This window comes from Gymnoscopelus braueri (assembly GCF_963280865.1).
Source record: "Gymnoscopelus braueri genome assembly, chromosome: 7".
Lineage (NCBI taxonomy): Eukaryota > Metazoa > Chordata > Actinopteri > Myctophiformes > Myctophidae > Gymnoscopelus > Gymnoscopelus braueri.
The window spans coordinates 45,869,772-45,892,049 of NC_137608.1; the positions used below are offsets into that span (position 1 = coordinate 45,869,772).

The 22,278-nt window shown below is 40.7% G+C and overlaps 1 protein-coding gene across 2 annotated transcripts in view; it reads right to left on the bottom strand.

Moving 5' to 3' along the window:
• prodhb (proline dehydrogenase (oxidase) 1b) overlaps positions 1-22,278 on the bottom strand; it is a 35,599-nt gene extending 13,321 nt beyond the window's left edge. Inside the window, exons 1-12 of one of the 2 annotated variants that reach the window (XM_080434403.1) lie at positions 21,863-22,278; positions 20,196-20,404; positions 15,546-15,580; positions 15,282-15,431; positions 14,435-14,499; positions 14,163-14,279; positions 13,952-14,025; positions 11,692-11,773; positions 9,473-9,565; positions 6,547-6,693; positions 4,318-4,493; positions 1,022-1,120 (exon numbers count right to left, since the gene is read on the bottom strand). In XM_080434403.1, the coding sequence (XP_080290529.1) occupies positions 1,022-1,120; positions 4,318-4,493; positions 6,547-6,693; positions 9,473-9,565; positions 11,692-11,773; positions 13,952-14,025; positions 14,163-14,279; positions 14,435-14,499; positions 15,282-15,431; positions 15,546-15,580; positions 20,196-20,404; positions 21,863-22,186 (1,571 nt within the window). In that variant the 5' untranslated portion in view covers positions 22,187-22,278. The remainder of the gene's footprint in view (positions 1-1,021; positions 1,121-4,317; positions 4,494-6,546; positions 6,694-9,472; positions 9,566-11,691; positions 11,774-13,951; positions 14,026-14,162; positions 14,280-14,434; positions 14,500-15,281; positions 15,432-15,545; positions 15,581-20,195; positions 20,405-21,862) is intronic. The other variant, XM_080434404.1, reaches the window with a different exon arrangement.

Consider the following 22,278-nt stretch of genomic DNA (forward strand, 5'->3'; position numbering starts at 1 on the left):
TCTCAAAACTTTTCAGATAGCAACGTGTTTCTGAGCTTGTAGATCGGCTGCTTTCACTGGTTCACTTTTATCTTCAACAGACAACCTCAGCCTGTACAAAGCTATAGCACTATAGGTAGTGTTGCAGCTTGTCAATCCGAAGGTTCAGGGTTCGATTCCTGTTAATGGCAATAGGTTGAGATGTCAATTCCGCTTCATCTCTCTTCAATCTATTATGTTTCCAAGTCTCTCTCTCTTCAATCTATTCCGTTTCCATGTCTCTCTCGCTCTCTCCCTCTCTCCCTTCAATCTATTCCGTTTCCATGTCTCTCTCTCTCTTCAATCTATTCCGTTTCCATGTCTCTCTCTCTCTTCAATCTATTCCATTTCCATGTCTGTCTCTCTCTCTCTCTCTCTCTCTCTCTCTCTCTCTCTCTCTCTCTCTCTCTCTCTCTCTTCAATCTATTCCGTTTCCATGTCTCTTTCTCTCTCTCTCTCTTCAATCTATTCCGTTTCCATGTCTCTCTCTCTCTTCAATCTATTCCGTTTCCATGTCTCTCTCTCTCTCTCTCTCTCTTTCTCTTCAATCTATTCCGTTTCTCTCTCTCTCTCTTTCTCTTCAATCTATTCCGTTTCTCTCTCTCTCTCTCTTCAATCTATTCCGTCTCTCTCTCTCTCTCTCTTCAATCTATTCCGTCTCTCTCTCTCTTCAATCTAATCCGTCTCTCTCTCTCTCTCTCTCTCTCTCTCTCTCTCTCTCTCTCTCTCTCTCTCTCTCTCTCTCTCTCTCTCTCTCTCTCTCTCTCTCTATTCACTGGCCCCGTATTATCGCTGCTTGCAGCTATATTTACTTATTTTTTTTGGTTTGGAAAATGTTGAAATATATATACTGTATATATTTCCAATTAGTCGGCCTCCCTGGTGGCCACAGCCACCACTTTGAACACCACTGGGCTATATGATGGAAAACTGTCTTGGCTGCGTGTGAAGAGGCTATGAGTATGAAAAGGATGCACTGCATGCGTGGAGAGGAGATCCTTACCGCCTCAGGGTGTGTTTGACTGTGTCCTCGTTGTGTGAAGCCACCATCACATGGGCGTTCCTGTTGAGGGCGATCTCATCCAGCACATAGTCCAAACACCTACGCACATGCACACACACACACACACACACACACACACACACACACACACGCACACGCACACGCACACGCACACGCACACGCACACGCACACAGCATTAACACCATCAGTGACCTTTTCTTTTCCCCTGTGAAGTGTGTATTAGGGCTGCAAGTCTCATTTAACAAACCATTAATTAGCTCTATGGAAAAAAATCTAATTGAAAATCTTTATATGTTTTAAGATTGCATTCATTTTTTCAATATGTTGATCTTAGTATTTCATTGTTATGCATATTTTCACTACGTTTTGCAGAAGGCTGTATTAATTGTAAGCCTATTCGCCTATTGCCTAATTGTAAGGCTATTCAATGATGCAGTCTTCCCTGGTTACTGATCAGATTGACATACTGTACTGTAATGTCCTCACTGTTCTCTATCATCTAAAAAGCACTACACTGACTAGGACGAAGCAGGAGATGAAGAGATGTACAGCAGTCCTAAACTATACCAGGTGGAAGTAAAGTGTCCCCTCACACTTGGTTGAGAGGGGGAATACAATACTTACTGTAGGTTTAAATTAAGATTTATATAATGCTTTTCATTTTATTTTATAGAATTATATTATATATTATATATTAAGTAATATTGAGCCCACAGTATGCTGGAGTGATCAAAAATGGCACCTTGAAAACAACTTTAATTTTGCTTAATTTTCAATGGCAGTGCTGATATTGAGCGTAATAGCTTCTGCCTCTATATGAAATGATGCATTACTTTTAGTGCATAATAGTGTAGTTAATATTCTATTAGCAGGTCGATGACCCTACCTGTCTCTCTACGAGTCTCAAGAGCAAATTCCCAGCAAAGTTGAATCACAGGACGAGACTACTCATATTTAACCCATTAAGACCGGAATTCCATCTGTGTTCCCGGAATTTTTAATTTCTTTGGCTATTCAAAAATAGCAGATATACAAGCTCATAGCGCGGAACTCGGTGCCACGCTATGAGCTTGCAGATCTGCTATTTTTTGGAAAAATCGTGAAAATTCATGGCAAAATCTTGGATTATATTTTTTTTTAAGCGAACATTTGTAAAATATTTAGTTCCAGGAACACCCAGAAGCAAAGATTTGAGTTACAAATGTCCGCCAAAAAAAAGAAAACAATTCAAATATTTGCAAAAAAAAAATCATGATTTTTAAAAAATTGGCGCGCTATGAGCTTGTATATCTGCTATTTTTGAATAGCCAAATAAATCTAAAAATGACACACACAGATGCGTTGCCGGTCATAAAGAGTTAAATTAAAGTGACATAATTAATACCGCTCTTTGTTGAGGGATTACATACATTGACTTTCGAATGACATACAATGTTCCATCGCAGAGCAGGGGAAAAAAATATGCGCTCTTGCAAAATGAGTACACGAGTACTCGTGGGGGAACGAGGCGGGGCGCCTATTCGATTAGAATTTTTTCCATTTACTTCTCGTATCCCTAGTGGGGATTGCTTCAACAATGGTTGAATTCTGCTAACGAAGTGACGCAAAGGATTAAACTATGGATTACATGGAGTGTGTGAGATTACTTTAGGCTTACGTGGCAACGCGCTGTACCTAAATAAATCACTCCAGATCAAGCAAAAAAATAATAATACCGGAAGAAGCCTGTGTGATGAATACTGCGTGTGTCATTATAAAACAAACAGCGAACAGGGTTTTCTCTCAAACCGTGAATATTTTTTTTCTAGGAATAATAAATATGCACAAAACGAGGCAGACGGCTGCTCTGACAACCTCGCTTTCTCTGTATGCTAATGTGTTCATCATCATGTGCCCACAACCGCACACCCGTCTGAGTCCCAGCTCATTCTCTAGAGCCCACTGGTTCTCAACATGGGATCCCAGGACCCCTTGGGGGGGGTCCTCAGCTAAATGACTGATAGTTAGGAACCAAATTGTGACCCACAAGGGTCCATTTTGTTCCATTTCAACACTCTCTGAGATAAATGAACCTGTTGAATCCGGGAGCGCATGTCTGTCATTTTTAGATTTCTTTGGGCTATTCAAAAATAGCAGATATACAAGCTCATAGCGCGGCACCGAGTGCCGCGCTATGAGCTTGTAGATCTGCTATTTTTGAAAAATCTAGAAAATGTGTGCAAATCTTTGAAATACGTATATATTTTTTAAAGTGAACATTTGTAAAATATGTTGTTCCAGGGACCCCCAGATGCAAAGATTTGAGTTACAAAATGTCCAATGTACAAATATATACTCAAAGAATTGCACAACTTTTCACGGTTTAAAAAAAATAGCAGATCTACAAGCTCATAGCGCGGCACTCGGTGCCGCGCTATGAGCTTGTAGATCTGCTATTTTTGAATAGCCAAAGAAACCTAAAATGACAGAGATGTAACACATAAATACATAAATATAAAATACATAATATAGTACAAATACATACAGTGTCCTGTATAATAAATACATTTTAGAAAAAGCTCCTGAGGTACTGATGTACAAACAACTTCCTTGTACAAAAAAATTATAATACTCATAGATGTAAATGTTAAAGAGGTGGTGCCATGGTTTTGCACTTTTTCAGTTTTTCATGTGTCTATGAGGTTGATAGAACTTCATTAAGCCCCCTGGTGGTGTTTTTATGGTGTTTTATGTCTTCTCTGACTATTTTGAGTTTCTACCTGGAGGCTAAAACCTTGAGGGTCAAACGTGCCAATAGAGAAACAGCGCTTTAGTGACACAGTAAAAATATACCCTCCCCCTCATTATCATAAGACAACAGGTGTGGGCATGAGGAGGAGGAGGGACTAGGACAGGTGGGTGGTGCTAAGGTGGTGGAGGAGGTGCTAAGGTGAGAACCAGGTATACTGTACTTAATGAACTGGAGGCGTGTCCACAGAAAAACATAATTTTAACACTTTCTATACACTTTAAACAACCATAATACCTGATGATTATGTTTTTTTAGGGGGGGGGAATCACTGAAAATCACGGCACCCCATCTTTAACCCATTAAGACCTGGAACGCATCTGTGTCACTTTAGATGTCTTTGGCTATTCAAAAATAGCATTTTTAAAAAATCATAACATTTTTTTTTTTTTTTTTTGAAAAACTGTTAGGATTTATATATTTTTTTTAAAGCGGCCTCAGGTCTTAATGGATTAATAAAAATAAAAAAAAGTGGTCTCCTGTCACCTGAGGTACATTAGGTTGGTGGTCTCGTAGTCGGGGTTGATGGGGTCCTCGTAGCCGATCTCCTGGGCCCGCTCTCTCTCTTGGTACATGTAGGCCCCGCGCACCAGCTTGGCCCCAAAGAGCCAGCCCTCACGTCGAGACAGCTCCACGTCCATGGTCACGTTGTCATAGGCGTCCTGCAGTTATAGGATGGAAAGAAATCTGTGTGAAAGAAATGAAAAGCACCTGAGGGGTGCAAACCATGCCCCGCCCCCAGCATCTCTTGCTCTGCATCTCTCTATCGGGACCTTGGTCTTTGACCGTTTTAATACAAAACGTAATCATCTTTTCAGGGCAACATACTGATCATCAGTGGTGTAAAGTAACTAAGTGCATTTACTCAAGTCCTGTACGTAAGTATAATTTTGAGGTATTTTTACTTTAGTGGAGTATTTCCAATTTTCTGTACTTTTACTTCTACTCCACTACATCTCAGAGGCAAATATTGTGCTTTTACTCCACTACAATTATTTGAAAACTTTACTACCGTAGTTACTTTATAGATTATTATTAAAAAACATATGATAACCACTTCAGCCCTATACATTTCGGCCATTTGAAAATAGCAGATCTACAAGCTCACAATGCGTCGCGATTTGTGAGCTTGTAGATCTGCTATTTTCAAAATATTTGTATACATTTTATACATTTGAGTACTTTCTACTTTTGGTACTTTAAGTACATTTTGATACCAATACTTTTGTACTTTTTTTTTTTATTTTGAATTTTGAATTCCGGACTTCTACTGTAACAGAGTGTTTCTACATTTCAGTATTAATGCTTTTACTTAAGGACAAAATGTGAGTACTTTTTCCTCCACTGCTGATCATTCCCTCCACGTTGTATGAAAATCAGCCAATCCGTTCTCAATATTGCCCTCGAACTTAATGATTATACCTTGACCTTTGAGCTTTTTTTGAGGCAGTGTACTGCACATTCCCTCCAGGTTTCATGAAAATGGGTTAACTTGCTAACAAACCCACACACACCATACCAAACCAACAGACAGACAGGAACAATACAATACCCTGCCATGCATTGCTGCGGGCAAGGTAAAATAAAACAATACAATTTCTCTGGGACTCCACTGGGCCTGAAAGCCTCATATTTTCCATTCCCTGTGAATGGAAAATGTTAGAACACATTTTCAAATCTCCTACAGCACTGTATATGTCAAATGGCAAACGAAAAGAGAAAGGAGTACCGTAATAATCTCAGCTACGGCTGTAACTATCGATTATTTTCTTAGCGATTATTCTATAGATAACTTTTTCGTTTAATCGAATAATCAAGAAGTGCTTCGTCACACAATGGTGTCATGCTAAAATAGTTAAAATAGCTTTTTTCCCCTCTCTTTTCGCCTAATGTAATGCCCAAAATAGAATTACTAATCGATTATTTTATTAATTTATCGTTTATCGATGGCTTCGTTTTTTTTATCGATTAAATCAACTAGACCATACCCGTCGGGGGATATGAGCACCCACACGCGCGCGTCATGATCTGCTTGTTTCACGGATGGTCCACTTGTTTCACGGATGTGGCAACATCGGTGCTTGTTTCACACACATGATCTGGCAAACCCGGGAGCCAGCGAACACAAAAAAGCTAATAAACAGCTGACATTTGGGGAAAGCGAAAAACGGGCTTCGGTGTTCCGTGCACATGGTAATGGTCAATGGCAAATGCAGATCAATTGCTCCAGCCACTGAGCCGGGCAGACGAGATTTTGGGGTATTTCTACTTTACTTGAGTATTTCCAATTTTCAGTACTTTTACTTCTACTCCACTACATCTCAGCAGCATATATTGAAAACTTTAGTAACTAACTACTTACTTTATAGATTTGGATTATTATTACAAAACATACATTAACCAAGCTCACAATGCGTCGCGATGCGACACATTGTGAGCTTGTAGATCTGCTATTTTCTAAAGATGTTTATACATTTGAAAACTTGAAATGGGACATTCTGTATAATGAGTACTTTTACTTGTGGTACTTTAAGTACATTTTGATGCCAATTCTTTTGCACTTTTACTCAAGTACATTTTTAATTCTGGAATTCTGCTTGTAACAGAGTATTTCTATATTGCAGTATTGTTACTTTTACTAAAAGTAAAAAATAGTTGTGAGTACTTTTTCCACCACTGGTCAAGTGTTAGTCTAGCCTAGATGTATGTAGTGACCTTCAGGTAGCACTGGTAGGTGTTGAAGATGACAGGTTTCTTCCTGTTGTAGATCCTCTGCATCTCCAGGGTCAGTCTGCTGATGGCCGGCTGGAAGTAGGTCTGCTCGGCGTCCACCATCAGCCGAACGCCGACCTCCTCCGCATGCTGGGGGGGGGGGGGGGGGGGTGGGGGGGGGGGGGGGGGGGGGTTACAGGGCATTCGCTAAACTACAACAGTGGGTTCTCAAACGTTTTCATGTCAAGGACCCCCCCCCCCCCCCAGGGTTGCCAGATCTGCTTATTATAATTTGCCCGCAAGATTTTATTTGAAAATAGCCGATCTACAAGCTCACAACGCGTCGCATCGCGACGCGTTGTGAGCTTCTAGATCTGCTATTTTCAAATAGCTGATGTAAAGTGCACATGTGGCCCATAGTCGCTTCTTTTGGGCTGGTTTTCCTAGACCTGGTTGCTTGTTTCTCTCACAGAATCTGGCAACACTGCCCCCCCCCCCCCCCCCCCCCCCCAAATGACATGTATTTGGCTGCGGACCCCCGTCTCAAAACTATTTTGTGCCAGGGACCTCCAGAAGCAAGCAAAGATATATATATTCAAAGATTTGCACTAAATTGTGAAGATTTTTTCCAAAATAGCAGATCTACAAGCTCAGAGCACAGCACGAAGTGACACGCTAAGAGCTTATATCTGCTTTTTTTTAAAATAGCCAAAGTAACTCAAAGTAACTCATTTTATGGTCTTTCCTGGTTTTCTTTTACTTTACAGTACAGAGGGACCAGAGAGAGATAATGGTCATTTAAACCACTTAAGCCCTATTCAAAAAATATTCAAAAAGTAGCCGATCTACAAGTTCACCACGTGTCACGTCGGCTTTGGAAAATGTTTTGCTTAAATAATGACGTGCCTAAAACAGGGATGACAGGGTGGATGTGGTTAAGCCATGACTCTGCAAACTAGTGCTGTGTCTACATTGATTATACTAGCTTATACTGTGTAAGCTACAGTGATGATAAGCGAAGGAATGAGCTCGCTGTCTTGTTTTTATATATTAATATTGAAAAAGGCATTTCAGGGTCATAGGCAGATTTGCAGGGTTTGGGTTCGGTAGCATTGGGACTGACTGATCATGAAGGAGTACGGTGTTCATTTGTTGTTACTGTACAACTCTGGGACATTATTTTATTCTAGGAACGGAATGTGTCATTTCTATTCAGACGGTGCACTGTGCTATATCCCCGTGTAGGAAGAGCATTTGTTTAACCCGTTTTGACTGGGAAAGAATAGGTGTCCTTTTTAGATTTCTTTGGCTATTCAAAAATAGCAGATATACAAGCTAGGGGTGGGACGATATATCGATATATCGATATATCGCGATACTTTCTCCCGCGATAAATAATCGATATCCTCCCGAAAAATATCGATATAAAAAAAAAAATATATATATATATATATATATATATATATTTTTTTTTTTTTTTAAGTTTGTGATACGTTGTTTTTCCTACTCTGTATTTGTGTAATGATGATTTTGAACTGTTTGGTGCTATTTTATGTGTTTATGAATTGAACACAAGGACTATCGTGATATATCGTTGGTGAATTTTCATGCAATATATCGTGATATCGCAATATATCGATATTTTCAGATATCGTGATATATCGTTGGTGAAATTTCATGCAATATATCGTGATATCGCAATATATCGGCATTTTCAGATATCGTGATATATATTGTTATCGTGGGCCTAATATCGTGATACATATCGTATCGTGAGGTACCCATATCGTCCCACCCCTAATACAAGCTCATAGCGCGGCACAGAGTGCCGCGCTATGAGCTTGTAGATCTGTTATTTTTGAAAAATCGTGAAAGTTTTAGCAAATCTTTGAATATATATATTTTTTTAAAGCAAACATTTGTAACACGAATCTTTGCTTCTGGGATTCTACAAATGTCCTAAAAAAAAAATCCTAACAGTTTTCTGAAAAAACTTATGTTGCTATAATATCAGTGGTTCTCAAACTTTTTCATGTCAAGGACCACCCAAAATGTATTTGGCCGCCGACCCCCCTCTCAAAATATTTTGTTCCAGGGACCCCCAGAAGCAAAGATTTGAGTTACAAATGTTCCCTTTAAAAAATATATATAATATTCAAATATTTGCACAAAATGGCCAAGATTTTTTTTTTTTAAATGCAGATCTACTAGCTCTTGAGCTTGTATATCTGCTATTTTAGAATAGCCAAAGTATAAAAAATGGTTAAAGTGGTTACACAGATGCGTTCCCGGTTTGAATGGGTTAAAACAGACAGATAGTGTTGTAATGTAGAGCAGGTGGGCTGATTCCTCTGATTGCCTCCTGAGCTGTGGGTGCTCAGCTATAGTCAATACTTTGGAAACACCGGAAAATTGGAAATAGCGGCACTATTACAGATAAAAAAGACAATATAAAAGACTTGAGCTCGGATTCACAGCTTTTTCTTCTAAGAACTGTCTTTTGTTCTTTGACTCAGTTGCTACTTTGTTCACAGTTACTGCACACAATGGGGAATGATTAACAATAAAAACTAAATAGTGGCATCGTCTATTGGCCAAATTGGAATTTCCATATCAGTGCATCATCCCTAATTTTGTCCATAACACTCAGCCCAATGGTAGAGTCATGCAAATCGTCTCTGTCGGGTGGAAACTTGTCCAAAACTGTTACTTTTCAGGTTTCAAATTCAAAAATAGCAAAAGTAGCAGATCCACAAGCTCGAAACGCGTCGCTTCGCGCCGCGTTTCGAGCTTGTGGATCTGCTACTTTTGATGCTTTTGTGTGATGCTGTTAGTATGATCACGTAGGACATTCATTTACCAAAAAATCTGGATATAAGAGGTTTCTACCCGACAACAACGAAATACAACATAACCCTAATGTGGTTACCTTGGCCAGGACGTCCATCCTCTGTAGCATCCTCTTCATCTGCTTCTCCTCCTCGATGGTGAACGTCTCCAACAGAGGCTCCAGCTCGCCTGCCTGCATGGACAGAATGACCCCCAAAACCAGGTGATTACCAGCCCTACATCACAGCGCTTTGTAGCAGGGCAGCAAATATCCAGTATTTTCTTGGTGAATATTTCTTGGTGAATATATATCGATTACTTTTTCAATTAACCCATTCAATCCGGGAACACATCTGTGTCATTTTAGATTTCTTTGGTTAGTCAAAAAATAGCAGACCTACTAGCTCGTAGCGCGGCACCGAGTGCCGCGCTATGAGCTTGTAGATCTAATTTTTTTTTGAAAATCGTGAAAATGTGTGCAAATCTTTGAATATATGTTTTTTTAAAGCGAACATTTGTAACTCAAATCTTTGCTTCTGGGGGTCTCGCTGGAACTAAATATTTTGAGATGGGGGTCCGTGGCCAAATACACGTCATTTTGGGTGTCCTTTACATGAAAGGGTTTGAGAACCACTGATATAGCAACACATATATATATTTTTTTAAACGGTTAGGATTTAGAAGACATTTTGTAGAATATATATTCGAATATTTGCTAGATTTTTCAAAAGCAGATCTACAAGCTCATAGCGCAGAGCTTATATATCTGCTATTTTTGAATAGCCAAAGAAATCTAAAATGCATTCCAGGATTGAATCGGTTAATCAAATAATAGAGAAGCGTGGTTTATACAGCCTAGACAGATAGATAGATAGCAGAAAATAGAAGATCTACAAGCTCACAACGTAAGGCATAAAGCCTTGCGAAATTGTACATCTGCTACTTTCGCCATTTTTTGTAAATCGTTTCTTTTATCAATTATTGATTAATAAATGAGTTATAATCTACCAAATCTATTGGTTCGATTAACTGTTGCGCCCCAATGATAAGCAGCCTCACATCACACCGCTTTGAAGAAACCGTCCAAATCCCTTCAAACAGCTTACTATACTGTAGGCCCATTAAGACTGACTGACACACTGCCATTGATAACATCATCATTGTAATTACCATAATCCTTTATTTTTTGGGTGTTGCTGCTGTGTTAACGGCTTTGAGTGGAGTTATTAGGGTTTTATAATCCAGTGGTTCTCAAAGTGGGGTCCAGGGACCCCCAGGGGTCCTTGGGGGGGTTCCGGGGGGTCCCCAGCAAAATTTGGCTGTTCAAAAATTGCATATATGCAAGCTAGCAGCGCGACACTTAGTGCCGCGCTGCTAGCTTGTACATCGTGCGTGCACACACACACACACACACACACACACACACACACACACTCACACACACACACACACACACACACACACACACACACACACACTAAAATAACCAATTTGCGTAAAAGTACCTTAAGTACTTAAAAGTAACTAAAGTGACTAAAAGTTATTAAAATGAGTAAAAATATTTAAAAGTATGTATGAGTAAAAAAAAATCTTAAAAGTGAATAAATTGAGTAAAAAAAAAGTAATTAAAATGTATAGAAAATACCTTTAAGTAATTAAAATTAGTCAAAGTAAAAGATACTTAAAAGTGATTAAAGTAGGTAAAAACTACTTGAAAGTTCATAAAATCATTAAACATTCTTCAAAGTAACTAAATAAACCTAAATTGCACACATACTGTAGGCCTATGAGCCATTACATACATTCTAACATTTCAAATGGTCATAACTCAGTGACCATTGCTCTAATCAGCGCAAATAGAGTAGTACCGCCTGAATACCAGCCCCCACACATCAAATACGGTAGTACCGCCTGAATACCAGCACCCACACATCAAACGGAGAAGTACCACCTGAATACAGCTGGGTGACCTACCTTCAAGTGGCGCTGTTTAGCAGCCTTGAAAAGAATGGACAGGGATTTAACATTGTTCCTCTAGTTCATATATAGCTTAACAAAATTAACTCATCAAAGGCACCGCTCACTTCACACTGGATGTGATTTTTTAATATTTTTTGTAAAAATCTTGAAAGTATTGGAAAATGTTACAGAAATTTGATTTACTTTTTCTTCTCTTCTGGGGGTTCCTGCAAAAAACATTTTCAGATGGGGATCCGCGGCTGATAATATATATACATATCAATTCGGGGGGGCACGAAAAAGTTTGAGAACTACAGTTATAATCTGCTTGTTGTTTCTCTGGTACTTTGCTCCGCTGACCTGCACGTTTGGGACGACTAGCAGGTCCGATATCTTCGTTCTCTCGTCTATCAAGCGATTCCAGTCCAGCATGTCAATGGTGCTGCTGGGACAGAGGATAGAACAGAGTGTTACAAAACGTGTTCTCGGTTGCATTGAAGAAAAGAAAAAAAAAAACATTAAAACATTTTGATTTGATTTATCCTTTATGTAGCCAGGAATCCCTGAGATACAATATCTCTTCTTCCAGCAATACCTGGTCAAACATTGAAGCAAACTTGATTGTTGTTGAATTATTTATACAAAGGGAAAACAGAGGTTTGAGTCTGTTATTAACCCATTCAATCCTGGGACGCATCTCTGTCATTTTAGATTTCTTTGGCTATTCAAAAATAGCAGATATACAAGCTCATAGCGCGGCACCGAGTGCCGCACTATGAGCTTGTAGATCTGCTATTTTTGAAAAATTGTGAAAAGGTGTGCAAATCTTTGAATATATATATTTTTAAAGTGAACATTTGTAACTCAAATCTTTGCCTCTGGGGGGTCCCTGGAACAAAACAAAAAAAATAGTAGATCTACAAGCTCATCTGCTATTTTTGAATAGCCAAAGAAATCTAAAATGACAGAGATGTGTTCACGGATTGAATGGGTTAAGAGATTTTTTTCCCTTTTTTCACATCAAGTACAAGTTATTATTATTACTGCAATCAGCAATTCTGCTTGAACGGCTACTCATGAGAGTGCAAGTTTCCTACTTGAGACATTGCCACTAGAAAAGCATTGTAGAAATCACCGTCTTGTCATATCATAGAACACAGAGTCACATTTGTAATAATTTGTTTAAGCATTGCAGCATTATGCAGTGGGAAATACATTCAGAGAACTGACAGCGGTGAAGTTATGACTAATCTGGTGTGGCTTCCTTATCTATACATCAATATTAACACACCAGCCATTAATTACCTGGCTGTGTGTAGGAAATGCAAAATCACCGAACATTAGGACACATATTTAACCCATTAAGACCTGGAACGCATCTGTGTCACTTTTTGATTTGAGCTAAAGAGCATTATTTTACACTTTGGCTATTCAAAAATAGCAGATATACAAGCTCATAGCGCGGCACCGAAATCTTTGAATATTTATTCTTTTAAAGCTAACATTTTTATCTCAAACCTTTGCTTCTGGGGGTCCCTGGAACAAACTATTTTGAGATGGGGGTCGGCGGCCAAATACATTTTGGGGGTCCTTGAGATGAAAAGGTTTGAGCACCACTGATATAGAAAACTGTTGGGATTTAGGAGACATGTAGAATCGGCTTCAGGTCTTAATGGGTTAAAATCCATGCATTAGTTCAACAATACAATTTCCATGCAATAAACAAGTATAATAGCCACTAAACTTTTAATGTTTGCCGAGAACTCTCTCAAAAAGCATGTTCTCACCTCACCCCCTGTATGTCTCGTGTCTGTTCCCATCAAAGAAGTTCTATACAAGTTTTCAAGTTTGGCACAGTGTGGGCTCATGTTGGCCGCGAGCAGTACTTCCTCTGTGCTTTCAATCAATGTGCCATTAATCTCCCTCCTCTGTCACAACAGCGCGAGAAACCAAAATCAACAAAACTCTGGACACTAGAAAGACATTAATCACTTAAACCCTGGCATCCCTATTCTGGGGGAGAACGTTCACCGGGAGTAACAGATCTACAAGCCCACAACGTGTCGCATTGCGACGTGTGAGCTGGTAGATCGGCTGTTTTCGGCGACCAAGTACAGAGCCAGCCGACCCCGGACGTTTAAGTATTTGTTTACTAGGTATAGAGAGGGATGTACTAGAGGTTCTAGAGTTCCTCACACCTACGTTGCACCACTGATCCGACCAATATGTCATAGTGTCGGGGGCTTTGTTTATGGTTATGTCTGAGTCATAATGACATGCCTATATATGGCCGTATTGGGTTTGTTTATGGTTATGTCAAGAGTGACGTGGCCGTGGTCCGCCAGCCAACCGGCCCTCCCGGTAGCCAATTTTAATATAACAATATCCCTAACCTTAACAATCTGTAACATAAACCATTAGATTACCATTTGTTCTCCCAGACCCCATTTGTTGGGGTCTGGGAGTAAGTGCTGCCTGCAAGACCAAACACTTAAGTACTTAAACCCTCTATACTCTGTACTTGATGTGATTGACATCATTTTGTAATTATAACCAACCCTGGACGATCAAACTGACGTTGGATGGAATCACGTATAGTAAGAATATAGTATTTTCTTACCCTGAAGATCCATGTTTTTCTCTGGCAAACCAGCTCCCGAAGTCACCTTTAGCCCCCAGCCTGGTCAGAAATTCCTAGATGGATACAGACATGCTGTAAAATATTTTTTTCTTTCAAACCCTGATTATGATGATGATGAGGATCATAATGATGATCATCATAGATATGTAATCAAATATCAGCAACATGACAGCAGGGGATGGAGGTCCACCTGCATTTGATCCACTTCCAGTTTCTGCTCCAAGGCCTCCAGTCCTTCTTTCCCCTGTTGTGCAGCCAGGAAGTTGAAAAAGTTCCGCCATTTCACCAGAACCTCAGAGAACTGCAACTGAATTGGAGGATAGAGTTGGGGAACAGAGAAAGGGAGGGAGCGAGAGAGAGAGAGAGAGAGAGACGGACAGAGGACAAACTTGAAAGCCCGCCCGTCCAAACTCCATCAGCTAAATTGGTGGGCCGAACCTTTGTTCAACCCTCGCCACCTACCAGGAACTGAGGTCGTCCCAGAGCAGTCATTTTGATTGCAGAGAAGCCGTCGGTGGCGCCTCCACCTGGGGGTCAGATATACTTAGTGTTCAAATCAATCAAACCATGTCCAGCTATCCATATCACACAATGACATGCTCATGAACAGCTCAGAGGGTTGTGCCACTAATGATTTCTTTTTTAAAAGGGCGGATAATGAAAATTAACCACAGTCACATCACAGTAGTTCGAGGGATATCATTCTGGGGCTGGCCGATATGGATATTCGGCTTCAGTGTGCTGTGTTGTGGACAGTGCAAATTTTGATTTAGGCCTCGTTTAAACGGTAACGATCAGAATAGAAAACGACAAAGTGCCGTTACGTTCTCACTTTTTATTCCGCGTTTACACGGAGACGTAACAGTGATTGAAAACGCTGTAGTGTGCATGCCAGGTGGCTAGGTGGCGGTGACGCGCTGCCAGACCAGTCAAGCATGCGTTGAACCACTCCCGTTCTACTTCCTATCACAGCTGTTTGTTTACATCGCGCACGTGGCGTGAGCCAAAATGTATTTCGGCAGGCCTTAGTTGCATGCTGAAAATAGCCGATCTACAAGCTCAGCTGTCTTTTAGTTCGACTGAATCTCTTCTCCACTAGTCCCTCCCTAACATTTTAGTCTAGTTTTTAAATTATTTGTTGACGAAATTGTCAATATATTTAGTCTTAGTTTTAGTCATCATTGCTTAGTCTTCATTTAGTTTTTGTCAGTTTAAAAAGGTAGTCGACGAGCATTTTTCGGGCATAGTTTTAGTCGACGAAATTAACAACCGGTTGTGGACACGGTTCACACTATTCCGGTTGGCTCACCCGATGCTTTGATGCACTTGAGAAAGGTCTCCATGTGCTGGTCACACTTGGCCTCGTCGGCGTAGAAATACGTCCGCGCTCCAGACACTCCTTCGCGGCGGTCTCCGAACCTCTTATGAGCCTTGTACTTCTTTTCTCTGTGGTCCACACCTGGAGGGAGCCGCAAAAAAAAAAAAAAAATCACACCCCTCATTATCGTGACGCCCTAGTTAACTCAACAAGCCGGCCTGCAGCACAAACGAGAATGGAACGTTCTGAACTTACCGGTGTTCTCCTTTTCCACGGCAGAGACGCAGGAGCTGTGTAATACGTGTAAATGAGAGGGAACAGAACGGGACAAAATCAAATCAGTTGACGTTTGGGATATTAGGTTGCGTCGTAATTGCAGCCAGTGTCTGGCACACTCTAGACCCAGTGATTCTCAATCATTTTTAATTTAAAGGAGCCACTGTTTGAAATGCAATAGGCCACACGGGCACCCATTTAATACGATTATTTTTTTCTCTGGGACCCCAATCTACACTGTAAAATCCTCGGGGTTTAACTCTGAGAGTGTACAAATGGAACCAAATGGAACCATTTGCGTCCATTTGGTTCCGTTTGTACACTCTTGGAGTTAGAGACCCATATGGGACCATTTGGTTCCTAACTATCAATCATTTAGCTGGGGACCCCCTGGAACCCTCTAAAGCACTGTTTTCCAAACAGTGGGTCGGACTCTGGACCCATTTTTTGTGGGTCGGGAACTATATAAAAAATCACACCCAGTGTGAAGAGAGTGGTGCCATTTCATTGAGCAATTATTAGCCTAAGACTGCTTTATATTTTTACTCATTTGGAGTATTTTTTTTACTCAAAAGTGTGTGTGTGTGTGTGTGTGTGTGTGTGTGTGTGTGTGTGTGTGTGTGTGTGTGTGTGTGTGTGTGTGTGTGTGTGTGTGTGTGTGTGTGTGTGTGTGCGCGCGCGCGCGTGTGTGTGTGTGTGTGTTGCACTCCTGACGGACGAACGGACAGACCCACACACAGTCAGTCCTTGGAGTGGCTAGCACCACTCAAAAATATATATATATTTCAAAATATATATATATTTCAAAAGATTTTAAAAGGTTTAAAAAAATAAATAAAAAAATGTTTGGTCTCGAGCTAAAAGGTTTGGAAACAACCACTGCTCTAAAAGATCTGTGGGGATCCCTGGACCCTATGTTGAGAACCACTGCGCTAGACTTTTTTTTTTCATGAACCCTCCTGACCTCGACGGTGGCAGCTTGTCGAGGCTGGCCATCATGCTGACACACAGGTGACTGCAGCAGTACACCTGTCAGGTATTGCACTGCCCTCAGGGCACTAGTACCACATTACACTGGACCTATTCCCCACCATGACATACAGGGCTTGAGCAGCTCATGACCAGGTGTCCGTTTCCGGAAGCCTCCTGCCCCTGGGCTTCACTCATTGTGGACAACAGGTATGTTTAGAACAATTAATACATGTCACTTTTTATGGCTTATAAAAAAACAAAAATCTAGCTTATTTTTATTTAGCATGATAAAAAGATCACGGCAGCGACATCATTATGACAAATAATCAGTCACACCTTTGCGCCATCATCCGCAAATTACAACAGCTGCTCCCCGTGCACGTCAGCAGCTGTTGTCATTCACCTAAAACGGTCGGGTCTTACGGCAGGCTCATTCTCGGGTACTTCACTAAAGGACACGCACACAGACAGCAGGCAGGAGACGAGCACCCCTCAATTGACTGATTAAAGGGGCATACCTTAGCCTATATTAAATACTCTAGTATAAAGAGTAGGCCTACTATATCAATATATTTCCCCTAGATATTTGCTGGGGCCCCTCCTACCAGCCATTCCCAACAAAGGGGAGGGCCGAAGTTCCTTTCCTTTCCTTTCTTGTTTCAACAACTTCCTTTCCTTTCAACCATTTCTTCTTCCCTTCTCTCTGAATTACGCTAGAGAGATAGATGCCATTTGTTCTTATGTATTCTAGTCACCTTACAGTAACATGAGTGCATTCATTTATAAATAGCCCTCCTGCCTGCCCAGTGGGAACAGTACCTGCATTGTTAATACCATCTTCCCATTCCAATTCCCATACCCCCCACCCTCTCTCTCTCTCTCTCTCTCTCTCTCTCTCTCTCTCTCTCTCTCCCTGCAGCTAGCCGCTGACTAATGTTTTTGTTATCTTGACAGAGCATTGGAATGCCTGTAAAGCAATGCTGTCTAGCATCAAGCTAGCTTAACCAGCCTTGTCCTCCTGCCTCACGGCCCAAAAGGTCTGTGTTTGCCAAACAAAAGGCCCAGCTGGCTGAAGTTTGATATGTCTTTTAATGGTATAAAGCTTGACATCCCCCCAGACAGAGTGTATTCAGGCTGTAGCTGTGATATACTATACAACTAGAGAAAAAGCTATTTAAAGAAATAAAGTCAATGCTGGGGCTAAACTACAAGCATTAAGGACCAAAAGAGTCACGGCCAAAACATTGTCTGCGCGCTTTAGAATCTCAATAAGATGTGATAACGAGAACAAAAAAAGAAAAGAGCGTGGCTATCATTCAGAGTCAACAGACCGTGTCGCCTGACATTGAAACGTATCGCTTAACAGCCGGCTTTTTCAAGCCTTCTCATTTCACAGCTGACCTCTAAAAAGCAATGCCATATTGTGCGAGGAAGGAGGATTTTGTGTAGTCATCCGATATGTATTTAGGTACAGTAAGACAAGCCGTCTAATGTCTTATGTCTGAGGGAGATAAAGTTGTGAGGATATTTTTGCCTACTTAACAGTTAATTAAGCCGAACAATGTGTGTGTGGTCATAATCTTGACTACATTTCGACCAGAAATTAATTAATTTAGACGTTTATCGCCCCGTCCTGTCAGTAAGTGCATAATATATGCCCAGGGTTCGACTTGGAAAAAAACTAAGGGTGGGGTATTTTCTTAACCACTTAGCTTACGCCCTTATACTTTTGTATGTATTTTGTTTTGTATGACTTTTTTTGTATGATAAATAGTGAAAATAGCCGAACTACAAGCTCACGACCCATAGTGAGCTTGTAGATTGGCTATTTTTTTTTAATTAAAACTGTTTTCCCAAAATGTGACAAATGTGCCCAAAATAACACTTTTTTTTAATCAAATTGTTAAATTGTAATATTATCAAACATATCAGACAGTATACATTTCCCAAATGGACATTTAACCCATTAAGACCGGGGACGCATCTGGGTCATTTTTGATTTCTTTGGCTATTCAAAAATAGCAGATCTACAAGCTCGTAGCGCGGCACCGAGTGCCGCGCTACGAGCTTGTAGATCTGCTATTTTTGAAAAATCGTGAACATTTGTAACTCAAATCTTTGCTTCGATCTGGGGGTCCCTGGAACTAAATATTTTGAGATGGGGGTCCGCGTCCTCAGGTCTTAATGGGTTAAAAAGTCTGACCAGAAGCAGGGATGAATCATATCCCCACCAGCCATAAAAAAATAATGACCAGAAGGGGGGATATCAAAAGCAGAGGCATGGATTCTGCCCGGCCCAGCAAACCCAACCCTGCATATACCTCCGAATTATATAATGGGGTCAACACTTTATCTCAATCATTAATCAAGTGTAAACTACACGGTGCGTTTACAGCAGCACATTTCATCCATGCTTCCGTCAGATCACACGTCACACTGGCTGTGCCTTTCTGCTGCTCATGTGACAGAATTCCTGAATAGCGGAGAGTTCATCAACGGCCAGCCAGCCAATCAGGGCAGGGGGGCCTTGACCGAGCCGACCAATTGAGCTTGGAGAGAGTGTTTACATCCTGGTAGCCTATTCCCACCCCAGAGCAGAATCAATCATAATGAGGAAAGTGATGTGTGTGGAAAGGTGCTTTGGCTGAATGTGATCATAAAATAAAGTTCAAGTTATGGCTCTTTTTTTTTTTTTTTTACTAAGAAGTGTATTCCAGAACTTTCCAACCTGAAAATTCCAGAACCAGTTTGTGTTTCCATTATAAGCAGAACCAGGGAGATACTTCATTCAAATTTGCTTTTTTGAAAACATTCGAAAGTGCAGGTTGTGAGTTCTGGGCTCCCAAAAGCTCAGTGTTATAGTACTACCTCTTGAGCAGGGACGAAATTAGTTTCTGAGAACCCTATTTGAAACCGAGCCGTAGCATTTGGAAACAAGTTTGGAACAGAGCAAAATAGTCTCAGGTTACGTTAATTAGTTGACAGGTGACTCTTCCCACGGGGTTTGACCACTTAAAGTTTAAGTGGTTAAACCCTACATATATACTTCATTGACTGGATTCCCCTAGGTGTCGATACTTGGTCCTCTCCCTTTTTCCTTATACACCAAATATCTTTGCCGAAAACCTACAAAGCTTGCAATGCATCAGAACATTCCGTGTTGTGAGCTTGTCTGCTATTGTCGCTGAATGTTTGCCAATTTTGGCCAAATGTTTGCCTATCATGATGACATGCCCAGAACAGAGTTTGTGTGGTTAACCCATTAAGAGGCTGATTCTTACTAATGTCTTCTAAATCCTAACAGTTTTCTTTAAAACGTATGTTTCTATATCAGTGGTTCTCAAACATTTTCATGTCAAGGCAGTGTTGGTCAAGGACCCCCAAAATGATATGTATTCGGCCGCCGACCCCCATCGCAAAATATTTTGTTCCAGGGACCCCCAGAAGCAAAGATTTTAGTTAAAAAATGTTCGCTTTAAAAGAATATAAATATATTAATTTGCACACATTTTCTCGATTTTTCTAAAATAGCAGATCTACAAGCTCGTAGCACGGCACTCTGTGCCGCGCTATGAGCTTGTATATCTGCTATTTTTTAATAGCCAAAGTGTAAAATAATGCTTTTTAACTACAGAGCAAACACCACAACTTACTTACTCCATCTCTTTGTTTTCGGCCTCTTCCTGACTGATGTCCTCCTCGACACTGTAGTCGAGGACAGAGCCCACTCCAAAGGCCTGGTTCTTCTGCAGCAGGGGCCTGATGGCCTTGTGGTCCTCTCCAGCCACAAACTGACCATAGAAGGTCATCTTCATGAACTTTTCAAAGCCCTTCTGGCCCAGCAGCTTCTTGCTCAGATCCATTATCTGTGGAGCAATATCATATCATGTAATTTGATACTGTATACATGCCTAATCTTAGAGCTGTAATTCATAACAAGAGTTTTTTTTAGGTCCGGGGACCCCCAGGGGGTCCTTGAGGGGGTTCCAGGGGGTCCTTGAGGGGATTCCAGGGGGTCCAAAATAAATCTCCTAATTTAGCATAAAAATCACTTCAACCCTATATACTGTACAGCATATCCACTATTTGAAAACAGCCGATCTACTAGCTCGCGTCATACCTTGCGGTGATGCGTTGTGAGCTTGTAGATCTGCTATTTTTGAACTTTTTTTTTCTCCTTTTGCCTATAATGACATGCGCAAAATAGGGACTTCAGGTTGAAAGTGGTTAATGGGCAAGTGTGTCACCTTTGTGCTGTATAGTATACAGTATGTCGTAAACAAATGATTTGGTGACCTATCCACTGATTTCAAACTGTGCTGCATAGCCTTAACAGTCACAGCATGGCCCGGGCATCACATGGTGAGTTTGCAGTGTCACTGCCAAAAGGGCACAATGCCAATAGTTCCCCAAAGAGGTAATTCCACTCTATGAAGTCTGTAACATGAAACGTTTGTGTGGTAAACACATGGACTGGGGTGCGATACTGTAACTGTCCACACAGGCTCAATTCTACTGCAATTGTTTACAAAATGTGCATCATTTTTGCATCATGTCTCATGAATAAAGCTCTGGCACAGGTCCACCTATGGGATTTGATGCATTTCAGTTCAAACTAGGCTGTGTGATACTACATGTGTTAATTGTAGCCTATCTGTATGATCCAAATAAAAACAGTATTGTGCTATTAACATTATTAACTATTTATAAGCATTGTAATATTATTATAAGGCATCCACACAAATTGACAGCATTAGGCTACTGTACTCTAATGGCCAACTGCAGTGGTGGGAAAAGGATACTCAAATGTTTTACTGAAGTAAAAGTGCAATGCAGAAACACTCTGTTACAAGTAAAAGTCTGGTATTCAAAATGTACTTGAGTAAAAGTACAAAAGTATTGGCAGAAAACCACAAGTACCACAAGTAAAAGTACTCATTATGCAGAATGTCAGTGTTCAAAATGTATACAAATCTTTTGAAAATAGCAGATCTACAAGCTTGTAGATCTGCTATTTTCAAATAGCCAAAGTATATAGGGATAAAGTGGTTAATGCATGTTTTGTAATCGGCCTAAAAATAAAAATCTACAAAGTAACTAGTAACTAAAGTTTTCAAATAATTGTAGTGGAGTAAAAAGTACAATATTTGCCTTTGAGATGTAGTGGAGTAAGTAAGTAGAAGTAAAATGATTGAAAATTGGAAGTACTTAAGTACAGTACTTGAGTAAATGTACTTAGTTACTTTACAACACCACTGTAATATTATTAGGACAGCATTTAGGCTACTGTATGGTGCTCTAATGGCCATAACACTGTACAGTACCTCCTTGTTCTTATCAACCAGGAGGTCAAAGGAGCAGAGTTTGAAAACCACCAAACTTCTGAGGAGCTCTAGTGAGTCTTTGCTCTTGTAAGCCTCCTGGGTCTGCCCAAAGTCTACCGAGATCTCATTATGAGCGCTGGGTCCAGAGCTCTGTGACCGGGCCACGTCCCTCTGGTGCTGGACACTACGGTCCTCCTGCTCCGTCTGGGTGGAGGTGACAGTGGACCGGAATCGTCCGAAATGTAATGTTTTCAAGCGAATGTCCGCCCCCGCAGTCCGTGCCAGGGCAGGCACGGATTGTCTAAAAGAAGTAATATACGACATGATATGAGTCGAGTTGCGAATGTGTCAGTCTCCCGGTAGATTCAACTCACTATCTATGCAACTAGCCGACAGACCATCACCTCGTTCACCCG